Below are 16,762 nucleotides of genomic sequence, written 5' to 3' on the forward strand. Positions count from 1 at the left end.
TAAAAATAGTTAAGTGTAAAGTCTTACATGAAAGAACACTAAGCTTTCAGAAATTTGAACTGATGAGGTCACAAGAACAGTTTCTTTTATAAGCAAGTTAAGCCTAAAAAAGGGGGAATTTCCTTGAAGGGAAGAGGACATGGACAACCAAATCTCAACTTCCTCTTTAAGCAACCAGTAAGAGCTGAAAGCTGTAGGCTGATACTAGTGATTCTGCAGCCCCACTACAGCATTAAACCTGTGCATCATAAAACTAAGACAACTCCTACATCTTTTGGTCCTTTTTTGTACACACATGAAAGCTATTTTAATACACAAAATCCAAATGACTAAGTTGGTGAAATGTACAAAATTCCTGGAACTACTTTGTTAAAAGGTTCTGACTGAGACTTAGCAATATCAATCTATGTAAGCCATTCACAATTGGATAGTAACCACAGCAGTCTGAATAATTAACATATTAATAGAACTCAGAAGGATTGTATTTAACAAAAAAAAAAAAAAGTATTTGCACTGCTGAAGAACAAAATATTGCTTCTAGTCACCATCAGCAAGAAACGTATGAAAAATAAACATTAGCAAAATTACAAGTTTCCTCAGCTACTGTGAAATTAGAATGCATATTTATTGAGCTGTAATAACAAATTCCAAATAACTGACTTTGATGAAGGAAGGAAAACATCCTAATCAGTATCAAAGTGTTCATCAGTAACTTATCTACTAAAGATCATACAACTAGATAAATAAATTGTTTAGGCATCACTAGGCTGCCCGTTAGATTAACAATCTATTCAATCAAACTTTTCATGTACAGCATCACCATGAACAAGAATGCTTCAGGAAAAAAAAATCCCCACACAAAATATTTTTATCACCTGTAACTGAATTAAAGTAACTGGTAGCTGCATTTAACTTGATTACAAGTTTTCTTTTAAAAAAAAGCAGTTATACTGAAAAATAAAATTTTAAAACACCAGGGAAACACACAGAATGAAACTTCAAACAGGAAAGCCTAAAACTGCAGCATTTTATGTGAAAGGTTCCAATTCTGGTTGTCATTGCACTTACCATTCATGTCCTTCTTTACATTGCATAGTAAAAAGGAATAGGGTAAAAGTGCAGGAATTTTACTTTCCAAAGCTTTTCAAAGATTTTAAGAAACAAAAACAAGGATTAGAAACAATTATTATTTTTCCTTCTAAACACATGGTTGGTACAAGACTTCAATATGTTTTATGGATTACATCAACACACTTTATTATGGTATCAACTATCCACCAGTATCATAAAATGTTCACTAAAAGGCAATTTCTAGACTCTTAAAACAGAGAATCACTTTTTTCAGTACATGTACAATAGCAATCTGAGACTAGAAGTAATCACCAGATGGAGCCTGTTGGCAGCAAACAAGTATTGGTGAGAATTAAAACAAAAAAATTAGTTGTGTAAGAAATACTAAATTGAGAAAAAAAATCTGATACACCATTTTGCAATTTGCAGAAATGGTTTAGAAGTCTTCTCTGATGCAAAATGCAAAGGCTTTTTCAATTCCTCTTCACACTATACAACTCCAGTACAGTTAAAGATATGTTGTAACAAATGCCTATAAAATGATATGCCGTGCTTGGAGTTACATAGGTGCCCTTACTAGAAACGGTTACTAAAGAAAGCAAGCAAATTACTTCCAATTTTGTTTCAAGTCTTCCCCTTTTAAGAGAGTTCACAGAACATCAGAGGCAAATACAAGCAAATGTGACCAGAATAGTAGAGAAAACTTTTTTTAAAAATCATTGTACATGCCACCACTTCAACTTCACAACATTGAAAAAACACCACTGGTACTATATATTCCTTATACAACTTACAGCAGCTTTGTTAGGGTGGCCACTGCACTGCAACATCTATATTTTCTCATGGTGTATTAATTAATTCCAGGTAAACACATAAATCCAGAAACGATGCAACCCAGTAGGAAAGCTGCATTCCTTCCAAAGCATTCTTCCAACTTTAACCCCTCAAAAATTCACTGCATTAGAGTCATAAAAATTATGCATAGTGACTGAAGTGCTTTCAGTTTGAACCATTCCTCTTTGCTTCTTTTGGCCTGTCCAGCAGACCAACTTCAACAGTTTCTATTTACAGAGATCAGAATTTAAAGATGCAGAGAAGCACCAGGATGGCCAAACTGTGGCAAGCAATTTAAGAACAGAGAATAAGCATCATTATCTCAAGACAGCTGCAAGAAGAAAACCAGTAGAGGTTGCTGTGGCCAACCTTAACTGGTTTTTGCTCAGCATCCCCAGACCACAATCTCCAAACAGTAGTAGAATTTGAGGGAGCTACTGCCATCTCAAGCTTCAGGGTTGGCCCCCCAGCTTTCCCTTCCTGCAGCTGCCTCCAGTAAGTAGCATGAGTCTCACACGTCAGCCACAAGAAGATTTTGACCAGCAGTTTAGAGGGTCAAAAAGTCAGGCCACCCTGAAGATGCTACATCAAGACATTTAAGGTGAAATGAAATTTTGCACTTGGTACTACAGAAGTCACAATCAGTAACTGCTATTTCTAAATTACACCAGCCAACTCTTATAAGCTCTTTCACAAGCTATGTTTAGTATATGTGACACTAAAGGACATTATGAGTTTTGAATTCTTGATCTTCATCACTCCAAAGAAAAGATAAACCTGAAAACAATTATCCTCTATGCTGTGAGCACACATGGAAATAGATTACTGGGTTTTGCTACATTTCTCAAAACACAATCAGCAAAACCAACTGATAGCTGTTAGCAACATCCTGACTATAAACACTAAGGTGCAAAAGATGGGAAAAATTGTATCCTGTGAGAACAGAAAACCTATTATTTTCTAACTTTTACTAGGATGTCTCAGAACATACGTACTACATTATTCTCAACCCTACAGAAAATGTTATGGTATAGTATGTAAAATAAGTATTTCTTCCACAAAACACAAAATCAGAAAGTACCTGAGGGAACAGCAGTTTATCAAGTTGTACCTGTAATGGGGCACAAAATCTCCTCCTGCTGACTACATCTGTTGTAATAACATAAAAGAGCACTGTGTGGATCACCTATTCAAATACTTCCTCACCAAAAATAGCTGTAACAGTAAGTATCCTTCTCACATGAAATTAAAGCATCCACAGCACAGGTTGTGTTCATCTAACTGTTTCGGTTGGTAGGAGCAGCGGGGGGAAATCATACCCTTAACCAAAATAGATCATGAAAATTTAGAAGCTGACTCCCCTGATACCACCAGTTTGCTAGTCCTGCAGGATGAGTCTTCAGAGGCAGAACACATGTAAATTACTAATATAAATAAATTATAGGAGAGGGCATCAGGTTTTTTCCACCTTTATAACCTTTTGGTCTCCCCCAGTAAAAATGTCAATGTTTTCTTCATCTAGTTATACAGTAGGACCAAAGAGGAGAGAGATTACAGGCACCAGATAAAATTAATGTTGCCCCCTTTTGTTTCTGAGGCATATTAAGCATAAAATAAAACAAGCAATTCAAACAAGCTTACACAGTCTGAGCGGGTTTAAAATTTAAAGGTAAATTATCTGAACACCTTCACTTAACATTAACAGATTGTAGGAAAACATAACAAAACAGAGATGCCATCATACATGGGAACAACCACACTATTAAATTTGAATCACTCCACTCATGATGAGTAACTTGAGAGTAAACAAGAAGCTGGCAGCTCAACAACTAGCTTATAAAAAAGTTACATTTTTAAAAAATTCTTCTACAATCTGGACTTCCAGCACAGAATTGTACTTACATTATCCATGAAATTTGGCTTAAATCCCCCTTCCTGCTGTCGTCGTAATTCCTCTTGCTCCCTCTGGCGCAGCATCTCTTCCTCACGACGCCTATGTTCTTCTTCATGCCTAGAATAGTTTTCAAAAACTGTATCAACTTGTACTGTTGACCTATTCAGGCTTGTTCTCAGTGGTCTTAGTGGTCTCCTCCTATGACAGGATGACCTGACTGTTGGCTGTGTCTACCCAGACTTTCAAAAAGCCTTTGACACCGTTTCCCACAGAATTCTCATGGACAAACTGGCTGCTCGTGGCTTGGATGAACACACAGCACAGGCTGGGAAAACAGGCCCAGAGAGTGGTGGTCAATGGAGACAAATCCAGCTGGCGGCCAGTCACAAGGGCTCAGTGTTGGGACCGCTTCTGTTTAACATCTTTATTGATGACCTTGATGAAGACAGAGTGTGTCATCAGGAAGTTTGCAGATGACACCAAGTTAGGTGGGAGTGTTGATCTGCACAAGGGGAGGGAGGCTCTACAGAGGGACTTAGATAGATTGGATCAATGGGCCAACATTAATGCCATGAGCTTCAACAAGGCCAAATGCCAGGTCCTGCACTTGGGTCACAACAACCACAGGCAATGCTACAGGCTTGGGGAAGTGTGGCTGGAAAGCTGTCTGGCAGAAAGGGACCTGGGGGTTCTAATCAATAGGTAACTGAATACAGGCAAGCAGTGGGCCCAGATGGCTAAGAAAGCCAATGGCATCCTGGCTTGTATCAAAAATGCTATGTCCAGCAGGAGCAGGGAGCTGATTGTCCCCTTGTACTCCACACCTCGAGTATTGTGTCCAGTTTTGGGCACCTCAATACAGGAGAGATGTGGATGTGCTAGAGAGAGTGCAGAGGAGGGCAACAAAGCTGGTGAAGGGCCCGGAAAATAAGTCTTATGATGAGCGATGTAGGATCTGGGCCTGTTTAGTTTGGAAAAGGGGAGGCTGAGGGGGGACCTCATTGCTGTCTACAACTATCTGAAAGAGTGGTCAGGCAACTGGAATGTGTTGCCCAGGGAGGTGGTTGAGTCACCAGCCCTGGATCTGTTTAAAGGTCATTTAGACATGGTGCTTGGGAATATGGTTTAGGGGTGAACTTTGCAGAGTATAGTTATCGGTTGGACTTGGTCATCCTGAGGGATTCTTCCAACCTGAATGTTTCTGTGATTCACAGCTGAAACTATTCTGTGATCAATTTTTATATATATATTGCACGTTTTTCAGGGGGATATTTGTTTTGTTTTTAATTTCAATATTGCCAAAAGACACATTAACTCTGAGAGGTTTGCTCTTTTTTTGTCATCTACATTTCTTGTCATAGTTAACATGGGAAATATAAATGTAATCAATATCAAGACACTATGTGTATTTTCTTAAATTTCAGCAGAGTCATCAATCAGATCTGGAAGGAAAATTTGCAACATAACAGAATATCAGGTGAAAATACCCCTGAAAGCCTCACATCAGACTATCAATTTGCAACATTACTAATCCATGTGCAGATCACCTGCCCATAAATCTGGGGAGCACATTCATATCAATTACAGCTCTGTTACAGTTGTATTTCAGTTACAAGGTTAAAATAAATACTTTAAAAAACTCTTACATTAAGACACTTCTAAGCTATTTAAAAGCTCTGAAATTTACAACAGAACTAGAACACAAAAAAAATACATAATCATTCTTTTTTATCAGTGTAAGTGATCACTTTTCAAGAATGTTAATTAACAGGAACATCACATATGATGCTTTTGAAAAGTATCTTTTAGCAGCACATTTCTATGATATCAAAAGCAAGCTCTACAAGCTAGAGGTCCTAAATTCACACTGATCTAGAGCAGCTACACATCAGACCTGCACACAGTAGAAGACAAAATACCTCAATTGTATCTGCTTGCGCTTTTGAAGTTCTTGATTTCTAAGTTCTTCCAGACGCCTTAACTCTTCTTGACGTCGCATGAGATCTAACAGAATTAAACATATAATAAAGATAAAAATCACCACTCAACAATGTGGCAATAACAAAAAATCCTATTACTGCCAGAATAGAGTTTCAACTTTAAAGACATTTCTCAATGCATTTAACTGTTTCTTCCCATGAAGTCTAGCATATGAAAAAGACACATTGGATTCATGGCTCACAGAAACTCAGAAGTACATACTGGCAAAGCCTCCAAAGCAGGCTAAGGAAACACATATCTCAAGTTTTTAAACAAAGGAGAAAAAACCCCTGCAATCTGTTAAATCACACCCTGGTTAGGGCAAGGCATCAATTTCCTCACAATGCCATCTACTGTGTACTGCCAAAAAAATCACACTAGCAAGAAAATCAGTACAGTATTATACAGGCATATGTTTTCTGATACCAATTAGAGACCACCGCATGGCACACATCAGAAAAAAGCAGTATGAACTCCATGTGCATGTAGTCCAAGCCTATGTGAAGATTTATCATGACTTGGCTTATAGTCACTCACAAATGATTAATCTTTTAACAGAACACAAAGAAACAGTCATATCCTCTTAAGAAGCAAAGTAATACTACTTGCTTTTCTTGTACTAGTTTCTGACCAGTAATACTGATTTCTGCCTGGTAATTTATGCTTTCTTCAGTGAGTATTAATTTTGCCTTTTGTCAGAAAGCAGTTCAACTTTTCAATCTTCACAGGATATTAGCCACATGACATTTATAGACACCAGGAAGAACATTCCGTGATACCACCTATTACATTCCTTCTATGCTCCACATATTTCTCTATGCACTTCTTCACTATACTAATTGAAGCATCTTTTTTAGCTATGGCAAATCACTTCTCTCAAATTTGCACTGGCATATTACAACTTAACATTTTACTTTCATAACCAAAAGCAACTACAATGACCCATATGTTTTGCCAAAACATCACTTATGTGTTTTCTTTTCTAACAATGAAGACTACTATTCTCACAGCATCCTTATTGACATTAGAAGTCCCTTCTCAAGTAACATTTTGCAGGCTTGCTTTTCCAATCTCTTCTGCAAAATTAACACATTTCACACTTCAATAAGTATCATTACACTGAAGAGTCACTTAAATCACAAAGACTGAGGGTAGCTTCTTTCCAACTGTGCGTGCCATAGAAAGCTGGGCCATTGTTATCCTGATACTCAGGGAATGTCACAAGCACACTTTAAAAAAAACAAACATGTTTTTAAATAATTTCAGAGTACAGGTGTATTTTTTTCTTTTAAAATTAACCATTAGGTTGTTTCAGGGTCTTACAGAGATCAAGAACATATTCTACGCTTAATACTGACCATGGTGGGAAAATACACTTCCTTTTCAATTTTCTTTCAAATTTATGTAGCATTCCCTTTTTTTTCCCTACAAACGTATCTTATACTTTCCTTTATTCTTAAGGTATAGAGTTCTACTTTTTCCAGTGTCCTCCTCATTTTTCTCCACAGCGTATTTCTGATTATTGCCCTTCCTGAAATTGGTAACATTTTGAAGTTCAACATATCTATTCATGATCTGGTACCATTTGACAAGAGCAGAATCTTAGCACAAAGCCAGATAAAAATACAGATCTACAGGCTCAGGCTGTGCACAAAGTCACCCATATTAGAAGATCTACAATGATGACAATTCTGGACAGACAAACGTTGGACACAGGCCCTTTCTCTGAATAGATACAAAATGCTCCAAACCAGCTGTGAAAAAAGTAGACAAAACACATTATTATTAGCTTCTGCAGTTTCTTGTCCTTAAGAAAGAGCAAGATCCTAATTTTATCCTCAACCTCCTGCAGAGCAGAGGGCAGAAGGTGAAAGTGTACCATCACCTATGAAGTTAATCCTACAATCAGGAATACCAAGTCTAAAAAGATTTTTAGGTTGTTTTAGCCACTATTTTTCAGGTTCTAAAAAAGGAAAAAATGCCCAGCTTCCATGTACTGATGAGGAATGAAGATTCTGGTTGAATTCGTCATGTTTCCAAGTATTTGCATGAACTACTTAATCACCATTATGACAGAATATTTACAGAAATCTGAAGCATGCCACCAATAAGTAGATCAGAAACATAATGCTAATTTACTTACACATGGAAACACATATTCTGCTTTACAAATTACTTCTGACTCAACCTGTCAAAACATGACACTTACAAGTGAAAAATTACACATATCAAGAGAATGAAACCTACCTTCAGTATTAACACCATACCACAAATTCCTGAGTACTTAACTCAATTTGCTCAAGTCCCACTAGCTCTCCAAAAAGCAGTTTCCTTAAAACTTTCACCTGTAGGAGTATATGGACCCTAGCAGGCTCATTCTTTCCATTATCTTTTTAGCTCTGACAATATTTTGCATTTCAAATTTCAGGATAATTACTTCAATGAAACCTTTGTATCTGTGGTTTGTGCATTAGACATACAAAAAATATTAATTCTAGGTTATGATGCTTCAAACATTTCATGTCATCTTTACTAAAACCCTGTGATGCAATCTCGTTAATGTAACATTCTTGGCATGGTCTGAGCTTCTATCCAGAGACACCACTCAGAGCAGCAAGACTTGGCTAGAAAATGCCTAAAAATAAATGTAAGGGACAAAAACCACCTCCCTTATACTCACACAAAAGCTGTAGAGTTGACTAAAGAGAATGCTTACTAACCCCTAGAGTTTGGCAAATTAGATTTCTACTTATTCATCTACAAATGTTTAATTATCTGAAGTAAACACTGAGTTACTCTCTATCAAAAAAGGTACTCTTAACCAAACAGGGAAGGAAAAAGACCTTCCTGCCACACTATCGAAAGCATGTTTCCTCACCAGAGTATTAACACCAAAAGCATTCGTGTTTCAGTGGTTAATGGAAGGGGTAATGCTCTTCCTTTTCCTTATCAAATTAGAACTTCATAGATATTCAAAAGAAAGAACGTTTCTTCCCCCAGTATCCTTAGAAGCAGCCTTAGTAGTCACAAAACATACCTAAGCTGTTCTCCCATGTTTTACCATCAAGACCTTTTTTATCTTAATAAATACTGCTGTCTTGCCTTACTCAAAAACCTGATCAAGGACTTGTAATTTAAGAAAACGTAATCCCTAACCTTGCTGTCAAGTACAAGAACAGGTGGATAAATTCTAAAAACAAAAAGTAAGGATAAGCTCTAGAACCGGAACATCAGCACCGTCAAATATAAATCAGTTAAGTCAACAGTTAATGTATCCAACTCGTATTTCCTGTACCTGACCCATCTTTACCACCATCACAGATACACACAAAGATAAGCATCTGTGTCCAGTTGAAGAGAGGAGGTTGTCCTGTGCCTTGCAGGTAATTGCTGTTACATGAACATCCATTCTTCACCTGTAAGGTACACCTATACTTACATGCAACCCAAAAGCTTTAACATTTTGTTCTTGGAAAACAAGTCAACAACAACTTGAGAGTTATCATTTCAGGTGCTAACAATTTGGCATGTCAAAAGTTTTATTAATCTCAGTTTCTTAATGCATCTCTGCAAACCATTAAGTAATGTATATAAGGACAAATATTACTTTTTCTCTGTTCAATGCAGTTAGTTAATCTGACAAAATCTCTAGGTGCAACATACAGCTCAAGATTCTACACAAAGAAAATCTGTGACAAAACAAATTTAATAGTAGCAGAGGATCTGATTTTACCTTGCCTCATCAGCATTAGCTGATGCTCATGTCTAGCTGCTTCCATTTCTGCCTCTAGTTTCTCTTTGGCTTCTCTAATGTTCCTGTCAACCTGTTCACGTTGTTGCTTTTCCATCTCATCAAGAGCCTTCCAACGTGAAGCATACTCAAACTCAAATGTTCCAGGCTGAGCAAAACGTGGAGGCTGTTCTCTTTCCCTAATAAAAGTTTTGTAGTTAAAATGTAAAGAAGGACATTTAGATCAACAGCTGTGTCAAAGAATTTATAGACAACCACTTCAAGTATAGATCTACTTCAACTTGTCATATGACTACATTCTAAACCAAACCTTAATTCAGCTGTTAAGAGTCATATGATCAGATAAATTGTTCAAATAAACATCTATTTATATAATATCAGATACAAATTCATATTTGCGTTAGTACAAAATACTAAGCTGTAACATTACATTGACAGTGTTCAACCTTCGAAAGCAAGCAGTCAATTCATAAAACCAGATATTTAAATATCAAAGCTTACTAGACAATTCAGAACATTAGTCAGGGTCTCAACATTAAAAGATGCCAACATTTTGTATCCTACTCTAACACTAATACTGTCACTAACAGTGACACATTTTTAAGAAGTTGCATCCTCCAGCCTCATCAAAATAAGCATTTTAGATTTAAGCAACACAAAATTCAATTGCCATTTAGAAATCAATATTAAAAATTAATACTATCAGATTAGACAACTTCTCTTCCACCTCATGATCAACTCTCACTTTATGTCATGCTCGAGGTTTTATCTGAACCAGAGAAACTGCAGAGATTTACACTCCACTGACTCCACAAGCAGCTATGGGTCTATTTTGGAGAACAAAAAACATGCGGATATACAAATCCCTAAAGGATTAGACCACACCTCTAATCCATAAAAGACTACAGCCTGCATGGCAACAAGCTCTGATTTCACTGTATGCCAGCTACTTTAGTAAATGTACAGAAAGCTAAACAACTCAGTCTAAATTTTTATTATGATAAGGAAATCTTGACATGGTTCCATTGAATCTTTTGCACAAAAGACAATGTACAAAACACTACTTCCCATTACACAAACACAAAAATAAAAACTAGTGTATATTTACCAAGCTAAGTAAGTATATAAATCATGTTTTGAAAAATAAAGCTAAACACAACTTACTTGTGATACTGTTGTGTTTTCTGCATTAGTTTCTCAGGGAGCCCATCTTCATCATCAAATTGCTCCATTGGTTCTACAACAACAGGTCGAGGTGTTCTAGAAGACATAAATAAAGCAGAAGTTTGTTTATTATTTTCAGGAAACGTTCCAGAAAGCTAATCTATATCATCTATAATTCTTGTGTCATGCAAATTCTTCAATCATAAAATTACCTTAATAAGAATTATCTTTGAAACTCATTGTTTCTATACCAAAACTAGCTATTCAACCTAAAATCTGTAATTTACTTAGTATCTTTCTCCTTGCTACAAAGTATTTAAGGATTAAAAATAAAAATCTCAGAAGTACCCACAAACAATTACAAAATGTTTAGGAAAGAACCACCTTTATGTTTTCATCAGTGAGGCAACACAGAGACCATGATTATACTAGGAAAGCACTAAACAAACCCGAAACAGAAGAATTAAACCTATTCATATTTCTACAGAATGTTGAAAGTTTTGGAAGTTACTCCAAATTTGAAAATATCTTGATAGTTTAGCATTAATATTCCCATGAAGATTAGAAAAATGTTTTCTGCTTAAGTTATTTAAAAAGTATTCTTTGAACCAAACTCTCACAAATCAGAATCCTGATTTATCTTTGGAAATACCTCTTAGAACTCTCATCATCTGTAGTAATCAGATGCAAGTACTAGCTAGTACTGCCAAGGACAGCAGTATAAGGATACTGATCTGTGTAAAAACTTCTCTGCATCAGTCTTGAGAGCATAGTCTATAACATACACCATAAAGCAGTAAGAAATGAGCTAGAGATACTATTTTCAAAACACCAGTGCTTATTTATCATATTGCACACTTATTTCACTTTGAAGATATTTTCACATAAAAGGAGAACAAAATCATCAATATATTCTAACATCACTGACAGTACCCACAAAAAACCTTCGGCACTAGCTGCGAACTAAAAAGATTAAGTCTGGAATCATAGAGCACAATTTGGCAACTGTTTCTCCTGTTATCTACACGGCAATTACTGGCAGTTGTTATTCAAATGCAACTGATTTGTGGTGTTAAGTTCTAATTTTAAATCTCTACATTAACACTTCAAATGCCTACTTTTGATGTATTTAGCTCAAGAAAACATCTAAGTATCAAGGCAGCAGATTCACGGTAATTATCATTGCAACTGTGTGCATTAGGGAATGAGGCAGCCACCTAAACAAGATAAAAGACCAAGTGCTTTCTATTGACTCAGGCCACAGTCAAACGGTCATTTCAAACCAACTAATCTATCCAGCTGGCAAAACAAGAATGCTGTCTCTCACGCACACTAGACTCTTTCTCCCTCATACCAAAAATAGTTTTCAATTAACACTGAATTAGATTAGTTCCCTTGTTTGGTTCACCGTGCTTCGATTCAAATACTAATGCCAAGAAAATTGGAGGGGAAGAACAAATTGCTGGCACCTACTGGTACCAGTACAGACCTACTAGACTGAATTTACTATGTAGCCACCAGTTCAACAGCATATGAGGTTTACAGAATTATCAAAAGCAATAGATGTTTCAGACCCTTTCCCCACCTGCAATCTCCTCCTGACAGAAAAATTTTCTGATGCCCTATCCTCTGCTGGACCTGATCTTCACAGCATCCAACCTTAGCAACCTTTCATGTGCTTAAAAAGCCAAAAATTAACCCAACAAAACCAGCTGGATACTTTTCTGTTGTTTTAGCAAGAAAAAGTGGCTTATGGAAGTATCAGGAAGTTCTCAGACAGAAGATCAAGAGCACACACAGCCAGGGCAGGAACGGAAGAAGTACTACAATCTCCCCACTTGGATGGCAGCAAGCTTCCACACTGTGGAACCACAGTCTTTAAAGCATTTGAAACCACAGTCTTTAAAACATAGTTGAATGTGTTAAAGCACAGCAGCTCATAATTCTCTTCAGCATAGCACAAAAAAAAAGAGAAGCAAGAGAGAAGTGCTTTAACATGCGAGCTTGTTTACCCTTGAAAGTTTTCTAGAGACTTGCCACAATATTCTGTAGAATTTAAGTCTTCATTACAAAAAACAAAAAGTACTCCTGGCCTTTCAAGCCATATATAAAACTTAAAACACAAATAAATGCAGGAATCCTGAATTTAAAGGAGTATCAGCAAAGCAGTGCACTATGGTCACATTTACTGGGAAGAGAACCTTCAAAGCAAACACTAGGAAAACCTTCTATACAGAGAACGAAAGCTAATGTATATAGACAAAGAAAGGAAAAACTGTTGCAATCAGACTCTCAAGGCAATTACAAGTCTTATAAACAAGTAAGCAGAAAAAGCTGCTTTTCCTCCCAATAAAAATAAAACCAAACAAATTTTAAAAGAAAACACAAAAAAAAAAACCCTCAATCACAACCACCACCACCACACAACAAACCAGGAGTATTTGGGGTACTCATGTACAATACTTTAATTTCTTAATACTTCAATTTCTTACCTCGTGGCCTTTGGAGTTTGAAAAAGAAGACTTTACATGGCATAAGAATTTGAAAAAGAACTAGGAAATACCCATAAATGCAGTTTTCTTTCATATTAGAAATACATACTCATACAAATTCAAACAAAAGCCTGTGAACTTACGTTGTTAGCAAGAATGCCCCGTCACTACATCTTTCTAGAGCTTTCCGTGCTGGAGGTTTTGCAGCAAACTCCACGAAACCTTTTCCTGTAGCTCTGCCACGATCATCTACTACAACGACAGCTCTTTCCACTGGCCCAAATTGCGAGAATGCTTGTTCCAGAAGCTCATTAGAAACCACAGGTGAAAGGTTCTTCACCGTTAGGGCAGCTCCATGTGTAGCAAATCGAATTCGAAGTGGTCTGCTCTTCAAAATAGTACCATCAAGTTCTGCCTTTGCTATTTCAGCCAGAGTCCTAGATTCCTTTTTCAAGACAAAATATTTTACGTATTTTATTTTCAAAGACAAGAGTAACCACTTTGGTGTTCAAAAAGCAGCGAAGTTTCTTTTCCTTAACTTGAACGCATCATCAGCAGGGTCACTAAACTTCCCCCTCCCCCCCTAAGTAAACAAATAAAATTTCCATCCACCGATTTAAAAAAAAAATATGCATTTGTCCTCCTATATGATTCTAAAAATAAAATAAACGCATAAAAAAAACTCCAAAGGCACAAAATTTTGTTGTGCACTACATGACTTAAATTCTCATTATGATGGACGCATTTGTTCTGCTCCATAAAAGCTTTCAGTTCAGTTGACAACTTCATGCTTTTTCATATTTACCTACGCAATTCTCCATCCCTAGCTCCATATAGTAGGAAACAATACTTACAAAGATTACACTACAGTATTTAGGGGGTTGGTTTTCAGGTAAGTGAAAACACCGCAGTTGCTTATTACCAGTATTGGATGAACTCTCAACGAATGTCATCATCTGTTGATGAAATTAAAATTGGAAATAACCTTCTATAATTATGTATTCATTCTCATCACATTTATGGGGCTTTCTGCACCCATATCCATGAGATAGCCTGCATCACTAACTGCCTTTTTTCTCATTTCAGAGATTTTAACTGGGTTTGGTAATTGCCATTCCTTACATTTAAAAAAATTATTCCTTAGACCACAGCCACTTTGTCCACAGCTCAACTGACTAAGTAAGTCATTAAAAACATAACATATTCCCTAAACATAACGGAAAATGGAAATTCAGAAGGAAACTAATCTACATTACATACAAATTGAGTAATGACATGTAAGTATTTCACACTTCCTCCAGAAAATTGCTATTACAGGCTGGAGGAATCTCAGGGTGTAAGATGTAGGGCAGACTGTCACAAGCACTTATCTTTAAAAATGAGAACCAAAAGGAAAAAATCCTAACCAATAAAACAAATGCAAAAATCATAACAAGAGACACCCAAAGCACTCTAAAGTTAGTTCCAGAACGATATAAATTAGTGTATTCTAGATATAGCAATCACGAAAACTGATCCTGCACATTGACATTTTAAAACAGTATCATAAACTCTTCACAAAGTGATCCTTTTTTGCAAGCTCAATTTAAGCATTGAATACAGCACTGAATGCTGTATTATCCCTAAAAATCTAATCTTACCTGGTGTGATGGTTTGAAACTGTCTTTTTAATTTTTCCTTGCAAAGTTCAGAACAGAGAAAGTGAAAGAATGTAAATAAGTCACTATTGGGTGTAAGAAAGCAAAATAACGATTGTTCTAAACACTTCCATTGGATAGATAGAAATGTTTAAGAACTATTACCCAAAACAAAGTAATCATTCTGCACATTCTGCGTTCGGCAGTGGGGGCAGTTGCTGGGCTGTCTGGCTGCTGTTTCTTCTTCTCTTCTGGCTGAAGATAACACACTGACCTTGGCAGCTAAGTTAACAACTTTCTGCTTAACTAACTCTGCTTCTCTGTCCAGGAGGGTCTGGGGGGGAAGTTCCTGGGAGAGAGAGGCCCTTTGGGGGTCCCCTTGGGGGGAAGCAAAGGGAGATCGATTGTGCTTTTTCTGTTGATTGTATATATTTGTGAATGTTGTGAATTTTGTATATTTGTACATATTCATTGCATTTCATTGTAGATTTTAGACTCTGCTTGTAAATACAGCTTTTCATTTGCTAGCCTGGTTATTGTTGGTGGGGGGGGAATTTCAGCTCACACCGACACACCTGGGGACACAAATAATTTAAACAACCCAAGGTTGGATTTCTTTGCAATTCTGAGATTACGTGTTCTGCTTCCACACTGTCTAAGCAGTAGCGTTTTAAAAGAAACCTGTCCAGACTTTAACTGTTTTCATAATAAACTGTCAGGCTGAAATTTGCTACTGCATGAGGAAGGTCTTTTCTTCCAGACCTTAAATACGAGAAATTCTCCCAGTTAAACAAGGGAAGTTATTATACAAGTATTACATGAATGTTCCATTCACTGAAGAGTTACTCACAGAATGCGTACCCGTGGTAGCAACACGTAAACGGTAACCGATGGAGGGTCCCTGAAACCAGCGGAGTACCGCGCAGCGAGGTGGGAAGCTAAACGCGAGGAGCTGGGAATGCTGCTCGCAATGCAGGCCTCTGGTCTGCATGTATGGAGGCACGCAGGGGAAGAGGGAGGAGAAAGAGGGAGAAACAGCGCTAGCAGCAAGAAGAGCCTCTGTCTTTTTTTACACCAGCTCGATGAGGAAAGGCGGGGGGGAAAGGGGACACAAGCCTCCCGCTTCCAAAGGCAGCCCCCCAATTACGGCACAACCACAGATACTCGCGCTAATCCTCACCAGGCGAATAAAGCCGAAGCCACGGTCCCGATTAATGAAGACCTCGCTGGGTTCCCCGTAGCGCTCGAAGAGGCGCTTGAAATCTTCTTCGGTAATATCGGTAGGCAGATTCCCCACGAACAGCCGGCAGCGCTGCGTGTAGCTTTTCTCGCCAGGTTTGAGAAAGCTTTTGATATCGATGGTAAACCCGACCTCCTGCTCCTCATCTGCACCTTCTTTACTCGGTACTAGCGCCATGGCCGCCGATGCCTCACTCTCCGTTTCTAGGCCCCGCAATCCCTTCAAGTTGCCTCCGCCACCACCACCCCCTACCATGCCCAACGGCGCTGCTGGAGAGCTGTTCTCGATCCGCACTTGCTTCAGGTTCCTATTCGCTGCCATATTTAAACCTCGCTCCTTCCTCGCTGGTCTTTCTCGGAGGACACGGAGCTCGGTTCACCAAGCACTACTCCGACCCGCAGCCAATTCAAAATGGCGCCGCCGCCCACCTCGACAAGTTGTAAGGTCTCTAAGGAAAGCACCGCCCGCACCGCCTTCCCTGCCGCTGCTCCTGCTCGTTGCTGGGCGCGGGGAGGGGTTCGCGCATGCGCTGGTCTGCGCAGCGTTCGTCTACGGCATCTGCTGTCCCTCTGACACTGATATTCGCTTTCAGCTGCGATATGCAGGCGAATTCGCCTCAAACCGTGAGAGAGGAGTTTTAGCGTCTGCTGACGGATGCGTACTAGCAGCCTGCACTGCCTGAGAGGGTAACCTGTCTAG

General features: G+C 38.0%; 1 protein-coding gene across 1 annotated transcript in view; it reads right to left on the reverse strand.

Moving 5' to 3' along the window:
• PSPC1 (paraspeckle component 1) overlaps positions 1-16,384 on the reverse strand; it is a 37,692-nt gene extending 21,308 nt beyond the window's left edge. The window contains exons 1-6 of the mRNA XM_054382860.1: positions 16,004-16,384; positions 13,330-13,631; positions 10,695-10,790; positions 9,513-9,709; positions 5,719-5,803; positions 3,808-3,916 (exon numbers count right to left, since the gene is read on the reverse strand). Coding sequence (XP_054238835.1) covers positions 3,808-3,916; positions 5,719-5,803; positions 9,513-9,709; positions 10,695-10,790; positions 13,330-13,631; positions 16,004-16,384 — 1,170 coding nt within the window. The remainder of the gene's footprint in view (positions 1-3,807; positions 3,917-5,718; positions 5,804-9,512; positions 9,710-10,694; positions 10,791-13,329; positions 13,632-16,003) is intronic.
• Between the last annotated feature and the right edge of the window lie 378 nt (positions 16,385-16,762).

Source organism: Indicator indicator, chromosome 1 (assembly GCF_027791375.1).
Source record: "Indicator indicator isolate 239-I01 chromosome 1, UM_Iind_1.1, whole genome shotgun sequence".
In the NCBI taxonomy this organism is placed as follows: domain Eukaryota; kingdom Metazoa; phylum Chordata; class Aves; order Piciformes; family Indicatoridae; genus Indicator; species Indicator indicator.